Source organism: Eleginops maclovinus, chromosome 17 (genome assembly GCF_036324505.1).
Source record: "Eleginops maclovinus isolate JMC-PN-2008 ecotype Puerto Natales chromosome 17, JC_Emac_rtc_rv5, whole genome shotgun sequence".
Lineage (NCBI taxonomy): Eukaryota > Metazoa > Chordata > Actinopteri > Perciformes > Eleginopidae > Eleginops > Eleginops maclovinus.
In genome coordinates this window covers 13,929,936-13,957,271 of record NC_086365.1, presented here as the reverse complement: position 1 = coordinate 13,957,271, position 27,336 = coordinate 13,929,936, and the positions used below count along the sequence as shown (strand labels likewise).

The window sequence follows — 27,336 nt, the reverse complement described above, 5'->3', positions numbered from 1 at the left end:
GAACTGTAGACAAAGACAGAGAGCCAGGTACCTTAAACTAAATGCTATTTACATGACATTACTTTTTGGGTTAAGTATCTTCCTCAAGCACACACTGACATGTGGACTGATGGAATCCGATCACTGACCCTCTGATTGGTAGATCAGAGCATCACCCTGAGCCACAAGTTGTTCCCAGAATGCCGTTTGGCAGTGTTCCGGTTAATACAGATGCCGTCTCAAAGCACGACACAGTGCGCACATGACACCTCTCCAGTAGATGTCATGAGCTTACCCTCAACACAGCTCTTATTAGGGTCCACGGAAATGTACCAGTCCAGTGAGAAGGCTATTGGTTGAACGGTTTTCAAGAAAATCGAGTGACAGACTCACAGGAACTCCTCACATTTTATGTAGATCTTTCCCTGTATGCTTCTATGTATTGCCTACAAATGTGTGTGTGCGTAGCCAGTTTTGTAACTCCCCTCACTGATTCCTAAATGTGTGTTTATAAGCATGCATGTTGCTGTATATGGCTGCAACCTGAATCTGTGTGTGTGTGTGTGTGTTCCACCCAGAGAGGCATACCTCAAGGCAGTCCGTTATCGCCAATAGCCTTCTAAATGAATCAGTGCCCCTCAGGCCTCCTGACCAGACCCTTGGCGCGCACACACACACACACGCAGAAACTCATACAGCAGTCATGTGCTTTGCAATATTGCAGAGGCATCGCTCACCGAGTCAAACAGGCCCAACAGCACCCCATGGAGAAATACTGACACCAGGTGAGAGATATAGAACACACACACACACACACACACACACACAGTGGATGTTTATTATTGCTGTGAGGCGAAAAGAAAAAAGTAACACAAATTAAAAGGTGTGTGTTAAATTTACAGAGCTGTACGTGTGAAATATGTTAGCGCGTGTGTGTGTGTGTGTGTGTGTGTGTGTGTGTGTGTGTGTGTGTGTGTGTGTGTGGAAGGACATGTCACAGGGTTAGGTATGAATACATCACCACCGCTGCTGTCACACAGGGGGGAGGAAATGACTGTGTGCGTGCGTGTGTAAAGCAGCAGTGTAAATCTCCTTTTCATTTTCCATAATGGCAGCTCCGACTGGGGAAAGCCTGCTCCCTCTCAATTTCTCTCTCTCTGTGTGTGTGTGACTGACACACACACACACACACACACACACACACACACACACACACACACACACACACACACTTTCCCCCCAAAGAGTCAAAACCAATTCAAACATCCTCACTCTTGTAAAGCACATTGTTCAAAATCACATTCACATACAAAACACCTACAGCGCCAGAACACACCCACACACACACACAAAGCTGCGAGGAAAAAGGTGGAATTTTGCCTCCTTGTTTGTGAGGCATGTCCTTTCACAAATACATATAAATAGGTGAACTACACCCGCCATACTCAGCCTCCTTTTACCTCTACACGTGAATAAATGTGACTTTTACCTCTCTAATGCACAGAAAAACCTCCCCGCGCCTCCTCTCCTGGGGCAAACACACTAAAGAACACACTCTGCATTAATGCCACGTTGTTTACTAGCGGACATGTGATTCACAACAAACTCCACTTAATGGGCCGAGTCCGTCAGAGGAACATTAGACGTGCACATGCAGAGAGACGGGGCGTTTAACACAGCCGCGCTTAACGGGGCGGGAACAACCGTCCATAAATTAAGACTATAGGAGGGAAGAGGTTTTCCATTTCAGGGAGACAATGAGATGTACGGCGTGGCAGGACAGTTAAACTATCTTTCTCCTTCTGTGACATAGGGAAGGATGTCCAATCCAACCGAGGACACCTGCTGACATCACGTAAGATAAGTTACTGAAGGATTATCGAGCCTGTCTTGAAATGTGTTTAAGTGATTTGGATTGACGCGTAATCAATGCCTGTATGTAGTTTCTCTACTGTGATATTTCTCAATGTTCAAGAAGCTCTTTATTTTTCTCATACTGCAGCCCCTCTTTTCACCCTCTGTCTGAAACCACGTTTGCACAGGGACAACTGGTTACCCTTTGATAGTTTTCGATAGAAACTCGAGCACATGCTGCATGATTTCCGCCAAGTGTTTTCAGGATTGGTAAATTATAAAATCAAACTTGGACAGATTCTTGCAGAAGAGGAGGGTTACCAAACTTTAAAAAAAATGTTGTGGCACTAATGATTTAGTCCCCACATGTTCAGCCTTTAGAACAAAACTAGAACAGGCCAGGGAAATCATCAAGACAAGACAAAAACACAATAAATTCCACAGTTGCAGTGTCCATATTTGCCTCACTTAGCACAAACAGATCTTTGCGTGAGACCAAACTGCTTCTGTTTATCCTTGTTCTCCATTAACTTGTAAATGTAGAATTTAGAAGTGCATGTATTCAAATCTTAATGAATGAAAGAAAAGGCAGTTTAATGCCTTTGAATATGCCTTATTATCCTATAAAATTGGAATTTACGACCCTTTCCGTCAAAGTGAAAGACAACTAGAAAGTCTGACACAAAGCACAGGTGTTATGGGATGTGAAAGAGTCATTTTCTGGAAAAATATCACAGAACGATCAACCTTAGTTCCTTCCACTTGCAGTCTTATTATAGCAGATGAGGGGAAACTGATAAAGAGTGGAGATCTTTTATCAGAAGTCAGGCAGTAAGAGATGTTATCTATGCACTGCATGTCTCGGTCTGCACTGATCCTGACATAAAAATAAAATCACCGGGAAACTTTTCTTGTAAAATGACTGTCGGGACCTCACATTACCGGGTCGAGCACCAAACAATAACCCCGGTAAATATTCTGGAGGAGGATCAAAAGGTTTCCCTTAAACACCACAAGTGAGTCTGTGTGTGTGTAAGTCATTTTTCCGTGCATAAAGCTTGGCTGGTGTCCAGCTCCAGTTGGACGGCGCTCAGTGAGTAAAGGAAAGGCTTGTCTTGTCTTAGCGGTTAAATCCCCTCTGAGACGCAGAGTGAAACACGCTCCGAGAGTTTTATGTATTGTTGCAAAAGCTGCTTTTTTTTTAATGGAGTTAAGGAGTGGAAAGCACCCCCCGAGGGTTCCTCAAACGCCTCGCCAACAGGTATTATGATCCACAGGCTGAGGTTTAACTGACAGACCTGCAGAAAAACACTGCACTGTGTTCAAGGAGGATTAGGCAATTACACATTCAACTAAATTATGTAGATGGCATATAATAAAACACTCAATAAATCAGATAAAAGATTTCTGTAACTAGAAGTTGTATGCAAATTCAATTAGAGCACACAGAATTATGCAAATTGCAATACCCATCAAGTTAATACCATTTAACGGCATTAGTTACATTTGCACTCTTGATAAATGTGTTACTTAATCTGCAACCTAGATTACATTAAGATCACAGGATATATTAACGTTATTTTATCAGAGGCTTTATCTTCATCCTGTGTGTATCCTGCAGATGTGTGGTCAGACAGCTTATGGAGGATAAATAGGGGATGGATGTCCGGTGGGTCTGCCGGTGGACAAGTGGCAGGCAGCAGGCTGAGATTTCGGATCCTTTCTTTTACTCTCCTTTTTTCTGGAGAGGAAGTAAAGAAACTCTGGGTTGATGTGTTGTTTGAAGTGCAATATATGACTCAGCAATTGTAAGACATGGAGACACTACTAGTTTCTGCTTCGCTCTGATGCAGGATTTTCAACGGAAAGTGGGCGGGGCTTAATCTTTACCGGAAGTCGAGTATAATATAGTATATTTTTAGTATCTGTGACGCACTCATGATGCATTAATCAGCTTAAGGCACTTTGTAAATATAGTTAGCAAAATAATCATAATGCTTTAAGACCATAAAGTCCATTTTAAATTTCAATATGACAAATAGATACGAAGGATGAAATCTGATCAACTTTGAATCATCACACATGTACACACTGACAGATACACCTGATTAGAAGCAAACAATGACCGCTTATACAGCAATTTATATCCACATTAAAAGGGCACAATGCCTCATGAGAATAATCAAACACACTAGCCCTGTTCAGGGAGGGACAGTTGACATTTGGATGCGTGTTGGACAGGTGGAACTCGTTCGGCTAACGATGGCTCAGGGCTCCAATCAGCTGTGATCGTAATTAATAACACCTGTGCTCTTTCTGTTCCTGGGCAAAGTGTCGGCTGTGAGGAATGGCAATTATGAAGTCTTATGATTCCTGACCAATGCTTTATGTGGTATGAACAATTAACAGGCGTTATGGTCACCTATGAGTGTTGATAACGGTAATATAGTTAGTGCTATAAGCTGATTATAATGCATTATGAACATGGGCTTCATAGGGGTCAGTTTAACCTTTATGATGGACCCAAAAGTCAAATAAATGACCAAAAAGGTGTATTTTCTGTGTGTTTGTACATGAGAAGGTGAGTCATCATGTTCTTCATTGCTTCACGGCAGCATAAGGAGACCCTGTGCCACTTATTTAAACAAAAACAAAAGGAAGCGTTCCAAAAAGGCATGCAACCAAAATAGCAGACAGAGTGTTTTTTGTTATTTATGAAAAAGCAGTTCAGGACGTGGGTGACTGTATTTCAGACTTCAAAGCAGAGACGTGAAAGCTTACAAGGAGTGTGTGCAAACTCCAGCAGCAGACCCCCCGAGGGGGAACTGTGGCTGAGGAAAATCTACGAGGTCACTGCTTAACATTTTGTTTCGTTTCAGAAGATTTCTGTGTTCATGCACACAATGTTTGGAGCAGTTTGAGGTTCATATTCTGCCTTTTTAGCAGCAAATACCAAGGCTGTGTGCATGTGTAAGAGTAAGGGAGAGACAGCAGGTGTTTTGGAGAGAGTCTCTCTGAGTGATGGTCTTTGAAGGTCACAGCTGGCTGAATAGAGAGGCTGAGGCATTTAAGGGATTTGAAACGAACAATCACACCAGGAAACCCTGCTCTAATACCGGGCAACACGGGGTCAGCGCCTTAGTGGTTTCAAGACTGTCAAAATGTCACAAGTCCAAAGTTTCAAAGCATGCAACGTAAAAAGGAATGAGTGCGAGAGAAGGCCTTTAACGCTGTGGTGTGATATATGTGGGATTTGTGCACAGGGCATCTGATTTAGCTGCATATTTATGGGTTTTCTCTTCATAAAATGGTCAAAACACTGCATCATATATCATGTAAATTGATGATTAATCACCAGCTTTAGTTTCAAGAAGTAGGCCAATTAAACTGACTTCACTGGAATGACTGGGGGACATTTTGGAGTCGCCAGAGCAGGGCACAAAGATGAGGCACTTTCTGTCACAGACCAGAGGGAACACAAAGATTTTCTAAATGCCATCCCAATTATCACAGACGCTGTGTTGAAATATAAAAAAATGTACCAAAATACCAAGGCCTAGAGGTCTGCTATCAAGGCACCCCATCATACTTTGCCTCAGCTCTCAAGCCGGGCTGGAGAGGAGTCCACAGCCAGTCTGAGTGTGTGTGAGAGTCACCATGAGTCACATCTGAGTGACGGCAGGGATGAGTACGATTCGCTGACTTCCAGGCACAAACTCCTTCTAGAAATACTAGTAATAGTTCCATTAGTGGTAGAAACTGGCCAGTGTTTTCCAAAGCGTACTACGACTACCTTCAGTTCTGGTGCCACCACTACTGTGTATGCGTCTCCTTATTGTGTGATACACTAAAATTCAGTTTCAAAACAGGATCTTTAACCTGCTTTTGTTCCCTAATTAGCTGTATGATGTGAAACCCGATGGCTCGCCCCCACGGGTGTTTTGTCTTCATGTGCCGGACTGGACCTCTTCTCAGGACGGAGTGATTGAAGCTCAACCTTTGTTTCAGCTGGCGTGGCATGACACAGGCCTTCACAGATGGTGCATGAGCTACAAAGGGAAATATAATACCCCGTATGTCAGACTCAAATTACCCACAACGCATCAATCGGTGGGTAGGTTTTTCTTCCACAGGTCGCACTTTGCTTTACACAAAAGTCCTTTTACAATGAATAGTGGATTTAATAATTCTATATAGCACACATTAGATAGAATCGGAAGATGAAACCCTCATTATTAGTCTCATACATGCACACAGCAGAGCACACAGTGAAATTGGACCTCTGCATTTAACCCATCCTTGTACTAGGAGCAGTTTTTGACATGTCATAGCGCACACACATTGGCATTTAATCAAAACAGGATATTATTAGCATCTGCAGATCCTGTGGCTGTGCACTTGTAGCATTATGGGACACTTAATCCATCATTATCTCATGAGTTACACTTGTGTCTTCTTACTATAGTGTCCCCTTGTATTTGTGGGACCCCACTCCAATGAAAAAGAATATTAAAGATCTAAATATTTGATTCACGTAGTTTGAGGGGATTTTTCTCCTCTTATCCCTTGGACTCTGTTGCACTGACGGTTAGTCTGTGAGTGAAAAAGGTCTACTCCCTGCAAAGATGTACTGATTATGCATCTAAGACGGGCTGTGATTTCCAATAGGAAGGTTAATCCACCTTAAAAAAAAATGCAAATCTGCATAAATTGGGGTTACTTTAATGGTTTTGCACAAAGGAGCTCTTTTAGCACCTTATTTATTGCACACAAACACATCTTTGAATGTTGCAATTAAGCCCAGATCAGCCATCCTTTATTGATCTAACTTGTCTATAGTTGGATTAGTAGTAAAGTCTTCTCACCCTAACAACCGGATAAGCAGAGATCAAAAACCCTTAAAAATACTTTACAAATTGACGACAAAAAGAACAGAATTCTACACAACGTGGATTTTAGAGCGGGACAAATGTGGTACAGATGTAGACTTTTGAACTCAGAGTGCAAGAACTAAAACTGTTGGAGGTTGAGGGTGGATATTTATCGAGGGCAATCAATATCCTTTATACACAATTCCTGTTATTGATATAAACCTGGATGATGTAATGGTCTCGATGAAACTCGTACAAATATAGATGAAATGAAAGCGCTGTAGCTGGCTGCCCTGCACAGTTACAACACTGCCTACCAGTCTCCAATATAGCTGATCGATTCATTCAAATAGTCCGACACTGTGCATGGAATCAAACCATTACCCACTTCCCTGAAGGATGCACAAATGCTCAGTTTCAGCAGCTTTAAATGAAAGAGGAAGGAAAGGAAATAATGGAGAGGAATAGCCGATCAAGTGTCTCATGATGAGCATGTCGCCCAAACTCCGTTGTCCATTACCGAGAAGTGTGTGTTTTTGGAGAGGCAAAGCTAATCGATAGTCTGAAGTCCAAGCCACACCCGTCCTTCACTTTGTGTGCCTGCTCGTTACTCCTTTAACTTTATTTCTCTTTCCTTCAGTGTCCCATAACCACAGCCAGCTTCACACAAGAAAGGGGGCAATAATTTAGAGCTCGGATGAAAGGAGGGAGGGAGGGAGTGTGAAAAAGTCAAAGAGAAACGAAGGAGGCAGAGTTGAGAAGAGAAAGAGAGCGGGAAGAGGTGATGAAATAGCGAGACAGAGAGGAGAGGGAGCCGGGGAGAGAGGGATGAAGGGAGGGAGATAAAATGAGGGCTTGATGGCGGGAGGCGAGAGGTCGCACTCCCCTCTCCTGGCTGTGATTATTACAAAAAGACACCTCTGATTTTTACCCGCGATGATCTCCCATCCCTGTAGTCTTCTCTCTTTTTCTCGTACTCTCTCTTTTCTCCCACACATCCTCCATGCATAATTCAAGCGTGATGGGCGTGGCCATTAAAAATACATGCTTCACCGTTTACCACTGCCTTACCTCGGAGGAGCGCCAGCGGCTAGGGCAGCGGGGCCAAAGAGGGCGAGGGAGGGAGGGAGGGAGGGGAAGAGGCTGGAGTAAAAACGTCAGAAGGCAGAGGGACTGGAGGAAACGGTGTGGTTATATCACACTCTCATTCTGGAGATATTCGCTGTATAGTCCATTCGCTTTGATGAAAGCTCGTAGGACAAAGAAAATCCAGCATACACTTCATGTACGACGTGCACGCTCAGCTGTTAGCCAATAGGAACGCTGTGTTTGGAAATGGAGGAGTCCTTGTTCTAGATGGGCTGCAGCCTGGCCCTTAAGGACTCTCGTATAGACAGAAAACCACTTTGATATAAAAGGAATATCTTGTGTCAGTTGGAGTTTAATCAGATACTGAAACACTGCACAGTTAAATCAAATGCAATTGAAATTCCCAGTATGTGTTAGTCTAATATTCAAATCGCATTAGGCGTTATATTTGTTACAGGCAAAAAATGTGTTCATATTATACTGAATTAAGTAACGTATTCTATGGACATGAAACATATATTATGTGGTACAGATCCAGCTACAAAAACCAAGCTATGATCGTATTTAGATGTTTAAATGATAATGCAAGTAATTATGCAAAACTGATCTCCTCCTCCAGTATCGTAAATCATTTTGCAATATCAGTCCAAAACTGCAAATCTGTGCACCTTCATGCTATCGAACGGCTCTATAATTGTGAGATGAGCAGTAGAATTAATCCATTCACGTTACATTTTCTACATTTTCCACAGCTAAAAGAGAGGGGTTTTACTAAAATGTTACCAGGGGTGGAAAGTAACATTTACTACAGTAGTTTGGACATACTTTGACTTGAGTATTTCCACTTCATGCTACGTTGCACTTTTTACTCAGTATTTATTAATGATTATAGTTACTAGCTACATGACATTTTTTATACAATGCACTACTGTACTACTCATGTTCCTGTTAGTGATTACTTCCTGTCTGTCTTCTTCTGCTGTTCACTTCCTGTCTTCTTCTGCTGTTCCTGTTAGTGTTCACTTCCAGTCTGTCTTCTACTGTTCCTGTTAGTGTTCACTTCCTGTCTGTCTTCTGCTGTTCCTGTTAGTGTTCACTTCCTGTCTGTCTTCTTCTGCTGTTCACTTCCTTTCAGTCTTCTGCTGTTCCTGTTAGTGTTCACTTCCTGTCTGTCTTCTTCTGCTGTTCACTTCCTGTCTGTCTTCTGCTGTTCCTGTTAGTGTTCACTTCCTGTCTGTCTTCTTCTGTTGTTCCTGTTAGTGTTCACTTCCTGTCTGTCTTCTTCTGGTGATTTATCTTTTCCTTTCTCTTTCTTGATCCTCCGTAACGGTCACTATATTCCTTGACAACGGTCTGTACTACTGGATTAGCGTGTCACATGTTCTGAATTGACCAATCAGAATCGAGTATTCAACTCAGCCATGTGATAATATATTACACTGAAAACAGCTGATAATATTTGAACACTTTTACTTGTGATGGAGTACTTTAAGACTGAAGTTCTACTTTTAGTAGTGAAGTAATGAGTCTGATGTGATGAAGACTGAGGAGGGGGAGAAGGAGGAAGAGGAGGAGGAGGAGACACAATGTTAAGAATCCATAAGAGGGTCAGAGAGAATTGAAGGGGAAAGGCAGCAGGCAATGAATGTGGATTAAAGGGAAAAGAGAGAAAGTGTTTCCCGTCTTTCTCCTCCTTGACCTACAGCTTAGGGGGGTAATTGGCAAAACACTGCAAGTAATATACTCTCCCCCCCCCCCCCCCGTCCTCCTTCCCAAAAAACACACACATATGCTAATACTCTAAACTCCCAGAAAACCAATCTCACCTGTCAATCAATACATCCATTATAATTGATCAGTGCCATTTTAATAGAAGAACAAATACAGGGGATAGAAGTGTGTCTGCGTGTGCGTGTGTGTGTGTGTGTATGGGAGAAAATGAAAGAGAGAAAGGGTGTCATATCAGGCATATGTCATGTTCTATATAAGTCTCAAAAAGGAGGACATCTATTTTAAACACTCACTCGAGCATGCACAGATCCCGTCAATGTTCCTTCAAAGATATTGTTTCTTTGCAGGACAACTCGGGCTTTCTGCTAATGTTCTTTCTATGTCTTCTCGCCTCGCTTTCATAAATAATACGCTGCTGCTGCTGCTATTAACGTGGTCAGGAAAAAAGGCTGCAGGAGACGGAGGAAGCTAGATTGAGGCATGCCAAGAGCAGGAACGCAGGGATGTGGAAATGCCAAACACTTAACCTCTTTTTTTTCCCTTCATCCTCCCACCTATTCTCTCTGATCTACTATAACAGCGCTTCGAGATGTAAAAACACCTCCCGCAACCCGCCTCTTTCCCTGGAGTCTCCTCCGCTGCTTCCTTTACTGAACTCTTTTCCTCCTGGCGATTACCATTTTACTGCCTTCCCTCTCCTTATCCATCACCTTTTACTGCCCGGCTTCTTTCTGTCTCTCACTCTTTACTGGCCCCATCCTTCTCTTTTAGGGCGACGGAGGAGAAGCAGAGGCACACAAAAAGGTGGAATATGGATGAGAGACAACAAGATAACAGTGGAGTGAAAACACATTAAGAGGTGAATGTGAATAATAAAGAGAAAGGAGGGAGGAAAATAAAGGAAAACAGGACATTTTCTCTCCCTTGTTTGTTTTATATCTGCTCTTTTCAGTGCCAATCATTATGAAGATGGTCATGTCTCCATTTCAAACACATAGTATAATACATTGAGTTCAGCTCTGTGCCGGCGACCAATCAGAAATGGTCAGCATGTCATTTATAGGGGCCACATTCAGCTCATTTTCATATATTTAGGTCTCATGTCTCCATGCTTTAATGTTCAGAAAGCTCTTTATTTTTCTCATACTGCCTGTACTGCAGCACCTCTTCTCACCCTCTGTCTGAAACCAGAGACCAGAGTCTGCTCTGATTGGTTAGTTGGCCGGCTCTGCTGTTAACGGTCAACTGCTGAGAGAAGTCCCGCCCCCTTAGCTTATCACGTACAACGTGTTGGAGCGCTAGCCAACTTAAAAACAAAGGAGGTCAATGGAAGCTGGAGGGAACACAGGGATTTTGGCCTTTGCAGACCATTTACATGCACCAAAACCAATATAACACTACAAGAAAGGAGAAACCCCACAAAACATAATAGGGCCTCTTTAAGAATGAGTTTCCTCATCTCATTATTTCTCATATGTCTTACTTTCCCTCGTTTTTATTTAAGAAATAATGTATATTGGAATAAACGTTGACATTCGAGGTGCTTCCTGTGGTCCTTTCCAAGTCTACTACAGTCTCAACATTGGTAATTGTGCTTGAAATATACTCGACTTAATAAAGCGCTTGCAGCTTTTTCCCCGACACTCAAAAATACTAAATGAATCGAGCTGCTGTGTTTCTTTTCATGTTGACTTCCTGTCTACACCCCAGTAAGAGACTCGAGAAGTAATCCAAGAATTCCCAAAGAGACAGTTTGAACTCTAATGAACATCGTCTCCCCTACAAAGCGGCTCCGCACCGCCGTGATGAACTCACCACCTCAGTGTTCATTCTGTCACGTATGCAAGCAAACACAAGGAGCTCATATAGAGTTATATGGCAATTAAGCAACCGGATCAATAACAGCGACAAGCAACCAATCAGATGCATAGATAGAATCGGAGGATGAAACCCTCTTTATTAGTCACATACATGCAGACACAGCAGAGCACACACAGTGAAATTGGTCCTCTGCATTTAACCCATCCTAGTACTAGGAGCAGTGGGCAGCTATTGTGCAGCGCCCAGGGAGCAATGGGGAGGGGGGATTGGAGGTGTCCGGTGCCTTGCTCAAGGGCACCACAGCAGGGCCTAGGAGGTGAACTGGGACCTCTCCAAGTAGCAGTCCACCTTCCATATTTTCAAGTCTGTCGGGACTTGAACCGGCGACCCTACGATTCCCAGTCCAAGCCCCTACTGACTTGGCCACTGCTGGACAATGTCATGTGTGTGATTAACAGGAAGCAGCCGTCCAGCACACATTGGTTTGTTCTTATTCCAACAATATCAAGTGTGGTTTCAAAAACTCATCTCACAGTCACATCAGAAAGCTAATACACCGTCCTTTTCCCCATTTCAACCATAGCAATTTTCAGCCTGTCAACATATTTCACACCTGCATGTGTCTGTGTGTCTGTGTGTGTGTGTGTGTGTGTGTGTGTGTGTGTGTGTGTGTGTGTGTGTGTGTGTGTGTCTGTGTGTGTGTGTGTTAACAGGACTGAGATGACCTAAATAGTTGAGTAATAACACACCGCAACACACGCTCCTTAGTCATGACGTGATCACAAGTCTGTGTTTGAAGACCTGTCTAATGGTGCTCACTGCGCATCTTTAATACTCAAACTCAGTGACATAATAAAGATAAAACGACCACACACCACACACACACGCACACGCACACACACACGCACACATTCGGGCAGCTGTTGCTTATGCAGAACAACGGTGAATATCCCATCATCTCCGCAGCTCTAAAAACAATACTTTTCCCCCGATCTCATTTTCTCTCTACATCAAGTTCATTCATTTTAAATGAGAGAATCCATTACAGACGAGTCATTTCAATGCATTTAAATGCAGAGGCACATGTCTTCGTGGTGAAATCATGCATGCTGAAAACATTTCATGGGGGAACCAAGCTAACATACATTTATTCTACAATGACAGTTCAGCTTATGAGTGTTTAAATCATCGTGGTGTTTAATGGAACGCGGCGTCGAAGTGCTAATGTGTGTCTTTAACATGCACAGTATGATACACACCACCGCACCACAGGGAAAATGCCAAGAATTAATGCCAACTAAAAGGGTTTCCAGTCAACTCCTTTCTATACCTGTGCTGTTCACGCTGTAGTCGGTAGCCCCTTCCTCACAGCAGGCGTGTCTTGTGAAATAGAGGTGTGACTAATAGCGCTGATAATGTACGAGTGCAAGGCTGCCTCCACAGTCTTACTATACTCCTAATTTACAAGTGTTTCTCCCACCAAAGAGTATGCAAACGATCCTAGTGTTCGAAAGACCCGATGCATATTATGCCTTGCAGAGACTACACGACTTTCAAAGTCCGAAAAAGGAAGTGTTTGTCAACAGTCAACAATGGACGTCAGAAGAGAACTCAGAAGAATCACAATATGGGTGAAGGAATGGATTGCCACACTTGTTGTGTAGGACAAGCTTCTTCTTTTTTGAAAGTTGTGCAGCTCCTTCCCGGGGCTTTTCCTCACCCGGTGTCTTGCGCTCTCATTGGCTGTAGCTCGCCGGCGCACCCATCATCAAGCACAACCCTTTTCACACTACAGGAATTGGACTCGTCGACAGGTCCAGATATTTAGCTTGCAAGATATCTGTCGGGCCTCGGGGAGGCATCGGGGAGTCTCTCACCTCGCAATTTGAACAGTTCACACATAACGATCAAACGCCGACTGCCGATTTAACGCCGATTTGCCTCATCGTCCCCGAGCTCCAAAATCCCTCTGGGAGTGGCCGATTGGTCAAAACATCTTGTAGTGTGAACTTGACATTAGGTATCGAGGCGTACCTGTCAGTTCGCTAATCCCCGTTGAGCTAACAGCAGAAATTTGGACTTGGCCTAACAGAAAAAGTCACCAGTTTCCATTTTTACAAACCAGTCAAATGTCCAGTGTCGATTTAAGCATGTGGTTAACATGTCAACAGAAACATAACATCTTGATGGAGGTGAAATTCGAAACAGATGGATTGCACATGAGCTAACGCAAGCTAACCTAAGCTAAGGTTGATATTAACACATGGTGCAAAACAACAAAAAAAGTAGGGTGTTGACAGAGCAAACATAACTCTGCAAGACAACTTTAGCCACCCAGAAGTTATTTGGGGTAGCTTTTGTACGCAGACAGTGCATAACAGCCATTAGCTAGCCAATAGGGCATACAAACAATGCTAACGCTAGCTTACGAAAGTTATGAAACCTTAAAATAAGTCATTGTTTTGAGTTTTGATTTCACACAGGACACAAACAAGAACAGATCCTACTTTGATCCAATCATATTATCCCTGGTTAACCATGCCAATAGATGATAATAGCCTTCTGGAGCTAGTACTCGTTGTGCCAAGCCCCATCTACCCCATAAATGATGCTAAGCACCACTGATAAAGCCTATCCAATTGGCTGATAACATTTGAACGGTTGGGAAAAGCACAGGGGTAACGGCCAAGATTAATGATTAGTTTTATTAATATCAATTACCTCCGAGTTTGACGAGTTAATATGCCACATGGTCTGTAAAGCACACACATGTGACAGAGCACAGGGCCTTAATGGTCACAACTGGCCCCTTCATGCCATGACAAGTGACAGCGGCTTGCGTCGTTCAGCTGTGATGAGTGTGAAACTGCTGCCCGCGTGTAATGGCTTCACTTATCACTTATCTGCACTTCTGTTCAGCCACAGAACTGATGAAAGGAGAGAGCAGAGATACCATCTCAATCCACTTTAATGCACTCTGGTCCTCCATCTTTTTTTTCTACTCTTTTTATCTGTGACAAACACACACACACACACATTCACGGTGGACACAAATAAGTCCACACATTAACACATACACAGCAGTTTCATTGAGTATTTTTCCAATAACCTCTGGGTTCAAGTTCATTAAATCACATGCCTACCTCCTCCTGCAGGAACACATGTTAATGTAGTCATGTGATAGTGTGAGTGAGTCCACTGATCCTAGTTACGATTTCCATTTGCAACTCTCCTCGTCATTTTCAAACCCATATCAGCCGCTCACAAATCCAATTTAGTCCGTGTTCACAATTTACCTATGACCTAATGAATCATCTCGAGGCAACACGACAAATGGTACTAATCAATAATTTCAGAAGCTCAATTAAGTCTGCCTTCATTAACCATTTGCTCATTAAAGGCTGCCTCTGTTAGCAGACGTTGAGTGATCCTGTAGTGACCGTGTCGTTCCAGCGCTTCAGGAGCGCTTTTTAAAGCTCAAGTTGACACGGAACGGAGACCCACTTTTTGTGCTAATGAGTTTCCCTGTTCTCTGTTCACTGTGCTCCTTGGCTTCATTATCACCAGCCTCCAAATACAAAATGCCTCCATGAAAGAAATCAACACCATATCATTACACTCAGGAGAATGATCATCCTCTGCTGCTTACTTTGGCTTTTTGCCTTCTCTTTCTTTTGTCTCTTTATCTCCCCCCCCCCCGCCGACTCTTGTTCATCTGTATCCCATAGTCTTTGTTCCAGCCGTCTCTCATTAAATCCTTTCTGTTTCTCCGTCTAATTTTGTCTTGTTTCTAGAAAATGTCCTCCTTCACACTCTGCTTTCTCGCCCGTCATTATTTCACCACAGTCTGCAGGATTAGGACAAGCCTGTAGCACCAAAACCCGGCCCTGACCTTGAGGATAATAGCACATTGGTTAGGGACTTCTTCAGGAATTGTCATCTGAATAAAATACCCGTCTTTCCTGTAAATTGCTTTTTAATGCAGCTGTTGTGAAGCTGAATGTCAAATCGATTTACAATTCAGAGGGTTCTACTGTGCCCGGATAGGAGATTGTTCTATTACGACTTTTAAGTGCACAAAAGCCCCATCCTGCAAGGGTTTGAGCAAACATCTCCTTTACTAATTTGCTTGATTCAAAATGTGTGTGTGTGCGTAGAAAACAAAGATCTGCATATGCACGTACTCGGCGAAATAAGTTATTCCTGAGGGAGTGGCAATGTGCATGTCACGCGATGTATGGTGTAGAAATTCCCTTCAAACAGAAAACACTACTCAGGAAAGCAATCATCGTGGTGGGAAAGCACGAGCAGACGAATATATCTGCAAAATTATACAGCGCAGCCGTTAATCCCCAGACAGACAGGGAGGAGAGGAAGCTTCGGCTGAATTATGGAAGCAATCGTAGCTATTCCCCCCTTATACATACGATCACATTTGGTTATACACATATTTGAAATGTGCATTAGCAAGATGCAAGCCTTGGGTAATGGCACACACACGCTGCTCACACACCAGCTCACAAACAGCTGGATGTATGGGAGAGCGTGGGAAAGACTTATGCTTTCCGACCTTGGCCTTGGAAGACACAATTTCCTTAAAAAACAACACAGATAATACGTTGTGAGTGTGTCTTTGTAGGTCGGACCCTGACGGAGCACAGGGTGATGATTCCAGCGTGTTTGTGTAATGGCAGTGTCTCCCAAGTTCCCCGAGGCAAAGTTCTCCCATTTGATCTCACCAGAGGAAGCCACCACTTATCAATTTATGCATTTCATTTCATTTTCAGAGTAAAAAGGCACCCTTGTAAGATAGAGAGGCCACACACACACACACACACACACACACACACACACACGCACACGCACTCAAACAGTCCATTAGCGATAGCATAGAGGTGAAGGCAGCTATCGCTTCCTGGCTCAGTAAAAAAACAAACATTTCTCACGTAATTGAGAATCGTTAAGAGTTAGTTTTGGTGTGTATATGCATTAATGGATTACTTAACCAAAGTGTAAAGGGCCCCCTTGGCCTTTACCTACACTCAAACAGCCACGTTCCATCCAGCATGAGAGTCAAAAGGAGACTCAAAACAACCACAAAGACATGAAAAGCAGCTGCAGAGACACGACTCGGACTATAAAAAGAGGCAAAACAACAACAAAGATGAAAACCAACTACAAAGAGACACAATGCAACTACAAAGAGACACAATGCAACTACAAAGAGGCCCAAAATGACTACAAAGAGACACAATGCAACTACAAAGAGACACAATGCAACTACAAAGAGACACAATGCAACTACAAAGAGACACAATGCAACTACAAAGAGACACAATGCAACTACAAAGAGACACAATGCAACTACAAAGAGACACAATGCAACTACAAAGAGACACAATGCAACTACAAAGAGGCCCAAAATGACTACAAAGAGACACAATGCAACTACAAAGAGGCCCAAAATGACTACAAAGAGGCCCAAAATGACTACAAAGAGACAGAAAATGACCAGAAAAAGATGCAACACAACTACAAAAAGGGGGAATAGAAACACAGAAGTAAATAAAAGAACGTCATTAATAATAAATTGACAGAAAACAACTATGTCGGTGTGTGACGACTACAACGAGGCACAAATTACGACTAAACGATGCTAACTTTACAGCCGGTGTGTATACAGGTGTTGCAAGTCTGTGCCCAGGGAGTCATCGTCTCATAATCCTCTATTGTTAAATGTATTATTGCTTTTTTCCTCGGGTCAAGCATCAACCGGTTAAAAACGTTTTGGCAGGAGCCGCAGTTTGCCTCGAGAGGCGACCCAAAGTCTCGGGGGTTGACGGATCCATAATGCTGCTGTAATTAACCAATCACGCACAAACACAATCAATACCCCAGGATGAAGCGGTAAGTCTTTGAGGATGAAGGGACGCAGAGGAAAATGTGCGAGCAGAGGAGAAACAGCACACTGGAAACCAAGGGCATGGTTAGTGATGGAGGGGATGTTCCTAGTATGTGTCCGACATATTAAAAACGTGCAATTTGTGAAACCCCAGAGCAGCACCTATCTGTCTCTCAATACCATCCTCATTAATTCCAGTCCCCCCAGACGCAGGGGAACAACGCAGGCTGGAAACAAAACCGAGCCTCGGGTTCATCTGCTGGTCCACACACCCGGTACAGGCTGCCAATTAAAAAGGATATTTCCAGTTAATTAAAGCTCACATTGTGTCATATCATATCAGCGCTACTGAGATTATACTCGAAGTTGCTTTTGCAAGAAGGACGTAATTATCCTTCAACACTGATCTATACATTTGGATTCAGTGTTGTGTTTAGATGACACCCCCCTCTGTTGATGTCATATGCTAAATTCCTTTAGGATTTTCCTCGTGAAAAATGTTGCCACGCTTGCCTGGTTCCCCCCCCCCCCCCCCAAGAGGATTAACAAAAGTTTCATCTTATTGTATCTTATGTCATCCCCTCTCTGCACTTCATATCATACCACAAAGCAAGAAACGGCTACACATAATCTTCAAAAGAGGAACCAGCAACAAAAGCAACGGCAACAACTTTTGTTCGCCTTGATTTCTCTGTGATTGTCAGCTCAGCGCGGCGGTACAAAAAAGAAATAGTGGCTGTTTTCCTGAGGATTTGGATGAGAAATTCTTCACACAATCTGTTGTTTGAATCTCTATCGTATGCTGCTAGATTCCAACACACACACACACACACACACACACACATATACAGTTATGTTAGCTTTCTGAGCCCCTTGTGTTGAGTGGGCGACTAGCTGTGACTGTCACTGTCAGATTAGCCCACTTAAAAAAGACATATGTTTATGCAGCATGTGTGTGTGTGTGTGTGTGTGTGTGTGTGTGTGTGTGTGTGTGTGTGTGTGTGTGTGTGTGTGCCATACTATTTTCAGACCATGACATGCTGCATTATTCATGTTAAAGCATGCAGAGAGACAGATAGTCTTTGGTCATATAATACCATGGCCACAGGCCTCTGGTTGGTCAGTTGGTCTCTCTCTCACACTCACACACACACACACACACACACACACACACTAAATACTTAAGACTCACACAATTGATGGCATCCCAAACATACTGCTATACATTGTCACACACAGGATTCACTCCCACGTCACAACATACAATACACACGCGTGTACACACACACATACACACACACACACACACACACACACAATGCACTAAATCGTATTAGGCAAATGAGACGGAAGCAGTGCGGTGCTCTGTTCGCGGGCTGCCGCTGTGACAGATCCAGGCATAACTCATGTTTAGTTGTTGTTTAATATGCAAATCTGCAATTCAAAACACGAGCCGGTTGTTAACAAGTACGTTCAAACACACACACACACACACACACACACACAATCCAGTACGGGTGTATTGTACGGATTCCACAAAGAAAAGTGTGTAGCCGCAAGCGCACACACTTGCTGGGAACGAGCGTGGGATGGATGTGGATGTGAAATGCCATGGGCGTCATTACTGGACTCGTATTTCATAATCATACGGCTATCCATCAGCCCTGTTCAGCTAATGATGACAACGCCAACACACACTCCTGCAAACACACACCTAGAGAGAGTCTCTCTGTCACACATTCGAGAGCTTCTGCAAGGACACAAACAAGCGGCACGATGGAGAAGAGACACTGTGGCATGCATACACATGAGCACTTGTAGGATGCTCAATTAGGCCCACACATGTACTAGAAAACCCCTCTAGCAAAATAGAAACGTCCTATTGGGTAACTAACAATCACACACACACACACACACACACACACACACACACACACACACACACACACAAACAAGCGTATGCTGCAGTGGATGAAGTGGCTGTTGACAGATTTCAGCAGTAATTGATACCCATGTTTGGCAGCCATTTTTATTTGGCTGGACCACAAGCCAGGAATGATCTAAGCTGCTGAGCACACATACATTTTCACACACACACACACACACACACACACACACACACACACACACACACACACACACACACACACACACACACACCCCTTCCTTTCAAGCATCACTTGACACATCTTGACACATCTCTTCTCTCACACGACATCAAAATCACACTTGAGTCTTCCAATAGATGCACAACGGAAAAGTTCCCTCCCAATTGTACCAGGAGGAGGTGGCACTGCCGCAGCTTCCCCAGGAAGACTGACTGCATTTTAATTGGCTGTCATCATTGAACTTCATCTCGCCGCCGATGATGAGTGAGAGGAAGAGGGCAAACAGCGGCCACGGTAATTTGCATTACACACACTAGAGAGGAGAGGAATAGACAAGAATAAAAGTCTTACCTTAAACAGGCGCAGGATGTTGGCCACCATGATGGACACGGAGCTGGCCGCGGCTCCTATGACTCCTACGATTTTATCCGGCTTGGTGAAGATGGGAGGGTCTCCGTTAGCGCAGCGCACGTCCGAGCCGTCCCTCTCGATCAAGGCCTGCACGAAGGTCAGGGACTGCTCCAGAGCATACGTGTCCCGGGAGCAGGTATCCAAGATGCGGGCCCCCAGCGTGATGTTGGGCAGCAGGTCGGGGTCCTTGTTGATCAGGTCTATGGCGAACATCATGGCCTCCAATCGATGGATGCCCTTCTCCTTCTTCAGCTCCCCGCAGGGCGTGCCGCGGTCCCCCCGCGAGTGCACCGGAAATAATCCTCCGAGGATGATGTCCCCGTCCAGTCGGATAGAGTGGGCGTACTCGGGGGCCGCCTGCGGGGTCTGTCGGGACTCGCTGAGTGGGGGTGACAGGAAGGAGCCACGTGTAGGAAGTAGCCATGAGCAGGAAGATGACACAGGGGGTCGGGTTCCACTGCATTTCCATGATGGAGATACAGCCAAAGGGATCTCAAACGGGACTTTTAGGTAAATATTCCGAAGGGTTTTTTTTTGTTGGTCAATTTAAAAAAAGTATCACCTTCCTATTGCTCAAAACAGGAGGGGTAAGGGACCCCAAGGGCGGAGCTAGCCGAGCCCCATGAGCGGATCATATTCCAGGAATCGACGGCGTGACACGGAGAGCGTAGAAACGTGGCGGCGATGGCGTAGGATTCTAGATCAGCCTGTAATCCACAAGTCACATCTTCAGCAGAACCTGTTGGAGAGAGACAGGGAGAGGATGTCTGAGTGGTGTGAGCGTGAAGCTGCTGGGGGGGGGGGGGGGGGGTACCTGCCTTACTGGCAAAGGAAAAAAGGCTTTCCCAAAAACCTCACGCTGATATGGGTTCAGGGTTTCCTGTAGGCCTGTCAAAATGAGCCATTTTATAATTGAAACCCCAAAATGCAACACACACAAACACACCTGAAACAGCTGTTGAAATGACAGCAAAGAACCTTGGCTAGATCCTCGGGCTATCAGCACGATGAGGCAGTCTACCTGCTGCAGTGGAGGTGACGGAAGAGAGCCGAGGGGGTGGGGGTAGGAGGAGAGGATGGAGAGGGTGATGGGGGGGTGGGGGGACAGAAAGAGAAACTGTGTGAGGGAGTGAGAGAAAAAAAGACAGAGCGGTGCCTCGGAGCGAGTGCGTTGCATCATTCAAACACCTGTTTCTGCTGCAGCTAGATGAACACATTACATCCAGCACACCCTGACAAACACACACACACACACAGCTCCCAACAGGTAGCTTTAAAGTTGAATGTTCCTCGCATTAGCAGCATTTAATGTTGATGTGCCTTCGTCTGTTTTCCCCTTACTGCCTGGCCTCTGACCCTGCTCCGCACGTTAAGCAGCGGATCCTCGAGAGGCGCCGTGACTCGGCCCTCGGCCCGGACTGAAGATTGCTTGCGATGAAGCGGTTGGTTCATGGGATTTCATTACCGGGAGGCCTTGAGGATTTATTTTCTCATTTGCCTCCCATGATTCAAAATCCTCGATTCCATGTTCCTTGCATGAACAGGCAATTTGTACATTCCCAAAGTAGGTATTAAAAAAAGGTGACATAATTGTAGTTTTCCTTACAATTTATCCAGAAAATACTGCACCTTTCAGCCCTTGGTGACTTTAATTGACGTTAATAGCTATTCATGGCTGTTTGGTCCAAATCCATTCAGGCCATCACTTTGAAGGCGGCCTGCTTACCTCGATACACACAAGCAGTCGTATTAATTTGGCATTTTTTTCTCCACACAATTTAGCCTACTAATTATCCACATCGTGCTGTCCATTGCTCGTCTTCCCTTAGAGAATAATCTCTGGGCACAAAAAGTAGAACGCTAATGTTAAAATAATAGTTTTACACATTTTTGGTTGAGTTGGTATTGGAGAGTTGGATGAGAAGATTGAAACCACATTATTAAATATAAGTCCAAATATATTAGCCAGCTAGCTTAGCCTAGCATTAAGGCTTAAAGTTAGGGCAAAATCCAACCAGCTCTTTCTAAAAGTGACAAAAATCATATAAAAACTGACATAAGAAGTGTCCCAACACACCCAAAAACATTGACATTCACACAAATTCAATTGCAGGATCAATGTATTAGGATATATTCAAAGCTGGAATAGGCCGACTACCCACAGGAAGCTGGCAACAGACACGGGGCCCAAAAGAATCCGGGTTCATAATCATTGTCAGTAATTAAATGTGTGTTTACTGTACGCCTCATTGTGGCACATTAGAAAGGAAACTGGCAGCCACAGGGCAGCTTTATTAGTTCATCTTGAGGCCAAATCTATTAAGAGGGAGAAGTGGGGGGGGGGGTCAAAAGAGGCCTGCTGCTTATTTTTGCCCCCGGGCCCCCTATCTTGTTAATCAGGCCCTGCCTACACGACATCCCTCTAATTGAGGGTAACTTGGGATCAAACCCTGCGCTTCTATCCCGGATCCTCACCCCCACTATCTCACTAATGATACAAAACAAAAAGATGTAGCCACAAAAGTTTAAATATTAAGAAGCCTGCCTAATTTCGCCCTCAAGCGGCCCCCCTCACGGGGATCCGGGCCGAGATCTCGTCACAGCGTGAGGCGCTATCTCGATGAATCCATTTATAACTCGATTCTGTCCCAATTAACTTATCAGTTCTCTCCACTGTGAATGGAATTGGGTCAAAGCTTCTCATACAGCACAGCCCCGCTATGATTAAACAGCCTGCTTTATATAGGTTAGCATGTATTGTGCTGCTGGAATATTGTTTATTCAACACTTTTAACTTGGCTCGGGCAGAGGAAGGGTGCAGATGAGGCTTTGGATGCCCAGTTATCAATCCATACTACACACAATTACCAATTAATCAATCCAACTGTAGCTTTTCATTGTCTCTGCACCTAATATTTGGCAGAAATCAGATGACATGCACTCAGAAAACTCAAACGCTGACTTTAATTAAATGTATTATGGCAACAAACTTCACATAATTGTATTAGGTTCGTTGAAAGCAATAAAATTAAGTTGGACTTAATGTGTTTTACTTTGATATTATGGCTCCCAACTAACCTTACACAAGTATATGTGATTTGTTGACATGTAATTAAAGTCAACGGTTCAATTATTTCAGTGTAATTGACTTGTTGAATCCACGATGAGCACATTCAGGATTCAAAAAGCCCATTTAAGATGCATGCAAACGCCTCGCAAGCGGCACCACAAAAGTCACAAGTGAAGACGTGCTAAGAGGCCCTGCGGTTAATATTAGATCCTCCTTGACACTCACTGACAGTTATCACGTTTACAGCGAGGTGAAAAGCTGTGTCATCCTCCTCCGTTCACTCCTGCTTCTCATTAATAACCCCATGTTGTGTTTAGCTCTGGTGTCTTGTACAAGAAAAGCTAAAATAGCAGATATTTTTCCCCCCGTGTGGCAGCTTTAAAGAAGGCAGCGGACATCCCCAGGAAGGAGGTTTCCTGCGCTGTGATGTTAGCGACCGCTGGCTCATCACTCTTCATAATTCACACCCACGGCACTGTCTGCGTGAGCGTTGTTCCTTTCCTCTCTCCTTGGCTCCTTGCATTACCTCCCTCCTTCATCTCCTCCACTTACTTATTTCTACCGCCCTCTGGTTCTCTCCCTATCGTCTCCTGCAGGCCTCCTCGTCTCCCCAGGGGGGGCTCGCTGCTCTTTCCAGACAATGATAGCATTCCTGCCGCCCCATCTTCTCCACCTCTCTCTTAAAAGTATCTCCCTTTCAACAATTGCCGTCCTCATCTCCTCATTCCTCACTTTTCTCCCTCCACCTGTTCCTCCAATTTCAGCCATTTCACCCACAGCTTTCCTTCCATTGTTGCAGCACGATCATGATCCAATAAGGTGGGCTTCACAATTACATACATATTAAAAAGGTATGACATCCATTTAAATGAAAGACATGTAAAGAAATCTGGGTTTTAGATCATGTACCAGTGAAAACACTCAATATTCAATATAATATATTGTTTCCATGAAATCCCAGCTCACATTGCTAAGAGACAGAGATAGCTAATGCATCATTGTCAAACCCATGCCTGTGTTGTGATTCATTCATGTGTGTGAGATCAAACTCCCCACATGTTGAGGAATAAGACTATATAGGTGAGATCAAAGTGCAGGGTGTATGCTCATTATGCAGACCCACTGGCAGTGCTGCTATTCTCCATGCACCCTAATTACAACCGTGACAGAAAGAGCATTACAACAGAATGGAGATTTTGTTAATACTCCATTTCTATTATATTGCATTTCTACCTTTTTGCAGGTTCAAAGAAAAAGGTGATTAAAAAAAGATAAAACATGAGACAGAAAATCCATCAGTGGAGGAATGTCACACAGAAGAGGGGAGGAAGAGAGAAAACACCCACATGAAAAAGAGGCAGAATGGATGATTGAGTATGAGATACCTTTAGGAAATCAGATTGATCCGGCAGGGTGAAGGGGAGAGAGGCTCTGTCTCCTGCCGCCAAACAGGACTCCTGCTCCGGCTCCCTGTCCGCCTGAGGCAACTTCCTTGCGGAGCTCAGCAGTTTTCCTCCGAAATATCAGTCCTCCTGGAGTCAGGTCTGAAGACAATTAGAGCATCCGCAAGACACGAAGAAGAAACATATCACAAAAAGTAGTCCGTCGTGACAAAAGAGATAATTCTAAAGGGGGTGAAAATGCAAATTATTAACCGCACTTGTTTAAGGGTGGTAATAGAGGGAGGCTGAATGAAGCACGAGAATGAGACTCAGATACAAAGAGAGAGGGAGGGAGAGGGAGGGAGGGGAGAGAGAGAGAAAGAGAGAGAGGGAGAGCAGAGGAATTCATCACACACGGAATCTGTCCGCCATGATCAATAATGTTAGCAAAACGCACCTGATTTTTTTTTTAATTTTTTTGGTATCCACAGTCCTCCCAGAGCTTTTTGCGCATAAACCCCGCGCGCCACAGCCGAGGAGTGACGCACACACTCCCACTCACATACACGTGTGTTGCACCAAATAACCGTCTAATTGCGCCACCGTCGTCCCCACATTCAATCAAGTTTATGACCCATCAATAGGATCGATAGCCCCCCCAACCACCAATAGAGAGCTTTGGATATTCCAGCACACACATTAATAAGTCATCAGAAATATGCCCACACACTCCTTAATTGCTTCAACTTCAATCCATTTTTACTGCCCCCATTGATCCCGCCTTGTAAAACCATAGAGGCTCTTTGTGGTGAATGGAATTAAATAAATGAACCGCATCCCATCTGCTGTGTAATAACAATTTGATAAGCGGTGTGGAGAGAAAGCAGGCAATCGAAACAGACCCCGGAGTTCTCTCGGTGTGACAATAGGGGAGATGTGCGCAACACGTCCAATGTGCGGCTCTGTGGCACAGAGGGTGCAGGCAAGGCGGAGCAATGGCGCCATCTAGTGGTGAGAGTGTGTAGTTGCAGCGAGAACAAGTACTTCCTAAAAAAACGACTTTTATGGTTAAAGACAAGCACAGCTCACCTTATATTTGTGTAGGTATATAGAGCCTATATTGGATATTGCCTTTTTATAACAGATATCCTGAATTGGGGGAAATAGAGTGATTTATTTGGACGTTTTTTAGACTTTTGTGTCACTTGAGGGAAGTCAAGCCCGTTTCTGCCACAGAAAAGAAAAACTTTCGAGATAGAAAGTCGAATAATGAGATAGGAAGTCATAATTATGACTCACTTGAACAGTTGTTTTCTTTTCTACGGTGGAAATGGGCTTCCATATCAGAATCATCGTAGTTCAGGGGCCACATACAGCCCCATTTGATCTCAAGTGGGTCGGACAAGTAAAATCGTAGCACAATAACCTATAAATAACCACAACTCTCCCTTTGTATTTTGTGCAAAAAAGTACATTCTGGAAGTCTGATAATCACATTTATTGAACTATCTTTTTACACATTTAATTATTTAACGTTTCCACAGCTGTGAAGTCATCCTGACCTCCTGAAATGACACCACCATACCAAATGAAGGGACAAATAAATAGTAAAAGGAAACTATTAGGGAAGAAGGTTACGTTATCCCTACCAAGTTATTCCAGTGAATTAATCATTGCACTTCTGTGAGGAAGCACATACTCCCTCAGTAACATGTGTCTAGGCTCCTGTTTTGTATAGAAAGGTGGCCCATTTCTTTACTTATAATACTCATTTACAAAGGCAGCTTAATATCCAACGCATTTACATGAACTTACCTCTTAAAAATATGTTGAAAAGACACACAATCCTGTAAGTCATCCCCATTTGCTGTGTCTCAGTCCTGGAGGCCATCTTGTTTCAGTGCTCAAAGTGGAGCAGGCCTCCAAACTTCTCCTTATCTGTGTTGCAGGAGGAAGTGGAGTCTCTAATGTCATTGGTCGACTAATTTGTGATGTCATGTGGGCCAATTAACCGAAATACTAACAGTTTGGTGCAGATATTGTTTGTTTTGAAGGTGTTTTTGTGAATGAAACATTGAATTGATTTATAGGCCTTGATGATTTTGTTAGACGTAGGAACCAATGTTTATTTCTCTGTTCACTCTCCTTCCAGAGTCATGACCTGATTGGCCAGATTGAATAGTGGAGGCAGGTTCTCGTGCTTTAAAAGCGACTGTTTGTTCAGTCTTTAGAACGTCAGTGTTGAGGATGATAAATATAAAGCCGTATTGGTTGAGTTTTTCTGTAAAATGATGCCTATTTCTTTTCTTCCAAGAAAACCCTGTCTCCAATTGTGATGTTTAATCGCCGGCATTTCAGATGACCACAATCTGGGAACCTTCGGAAGAACCGAATGGAAACAGTAGAGGCCAATATCCTTTGTTTTGATTCCCTGTAATAAATACTTAAAATGTCCCATAATTCAAAAAGTTCAAATGCTGTGTCGTTCAGGGAATTACAGCAACACCGCTTTGGAATATAAATGAATGATTGTGTGGCTGGACGTATGACTTGCTTTTTCCCCAATGATTCAACTAAACTTTCCTCTAAACGTGAACTCACTTGAGACGACCACAAAGATGACCTTTTAGGTAATGTGAGCCCTGAGTGTCTTTACCTAAATAAAGCCCTTTAATGAATGAAAAATACAAAATATTTCGCATATTTGAAGAATGTGATGATATATGATAAGAAAAGTGGTTATTTCTTTTGGCATTTTGATATTTTAACGTCTCTTCAGCCTTTGATATGTTTATTCCTGTCTTTTGGATGAACCTGCTCCCATTGCATCTTTTTTTAACTTCTGAAATCCATGTTGTTTTATACGTGCATCATTTATTTCCCATGATGCAACCACTGGAAGTAAATAAAAATAAGTAACCTGACATTTGAGTCTCTTATTTTTTCCACACCCCCAGTTTGCTACCCAGTATTTCTGTTAAGATATACTTTATTGAACCCAAATTGGGAAACATTTTCAATACTTGAAGCAGAAATGTAATTTAAATATGACTTTTTTTTATTGTAACTTGGTTTGATTTCTTTGGAGGAGTTATACACATGTGTAATGTCTTTTGCT

The 27,336-nt window shown here is 43.5% G+C and overlaps 1 protein-coding gene across 1 annotated transcript in view; it reads right to left on the bottom strand.

The window, feature by feature from the left end:
• grm8a (glutamate receptor, metabotropic 8a) overlaps positions 1-24,504 on the bottom strand; it is a 225,958-nt gene extending 201,454 nt beyond the window's left edge. The window contains 3 exon segments of the mRNA XM_063906115.1: positions 19,707-20,129; positions 20,131-20,505; positions 24,222-24,504. Coding sequence (XP_063762185.1) covers positions 19,707-20,129; positions 20,131-20,235 — 528 coding nt within the window. The 5' untranslated portion in view covers positions 20,236-20,505; positions 24,222-24,504.
• Positions 24,505-27,336: the final 2,832 nt, after the last annotated feature.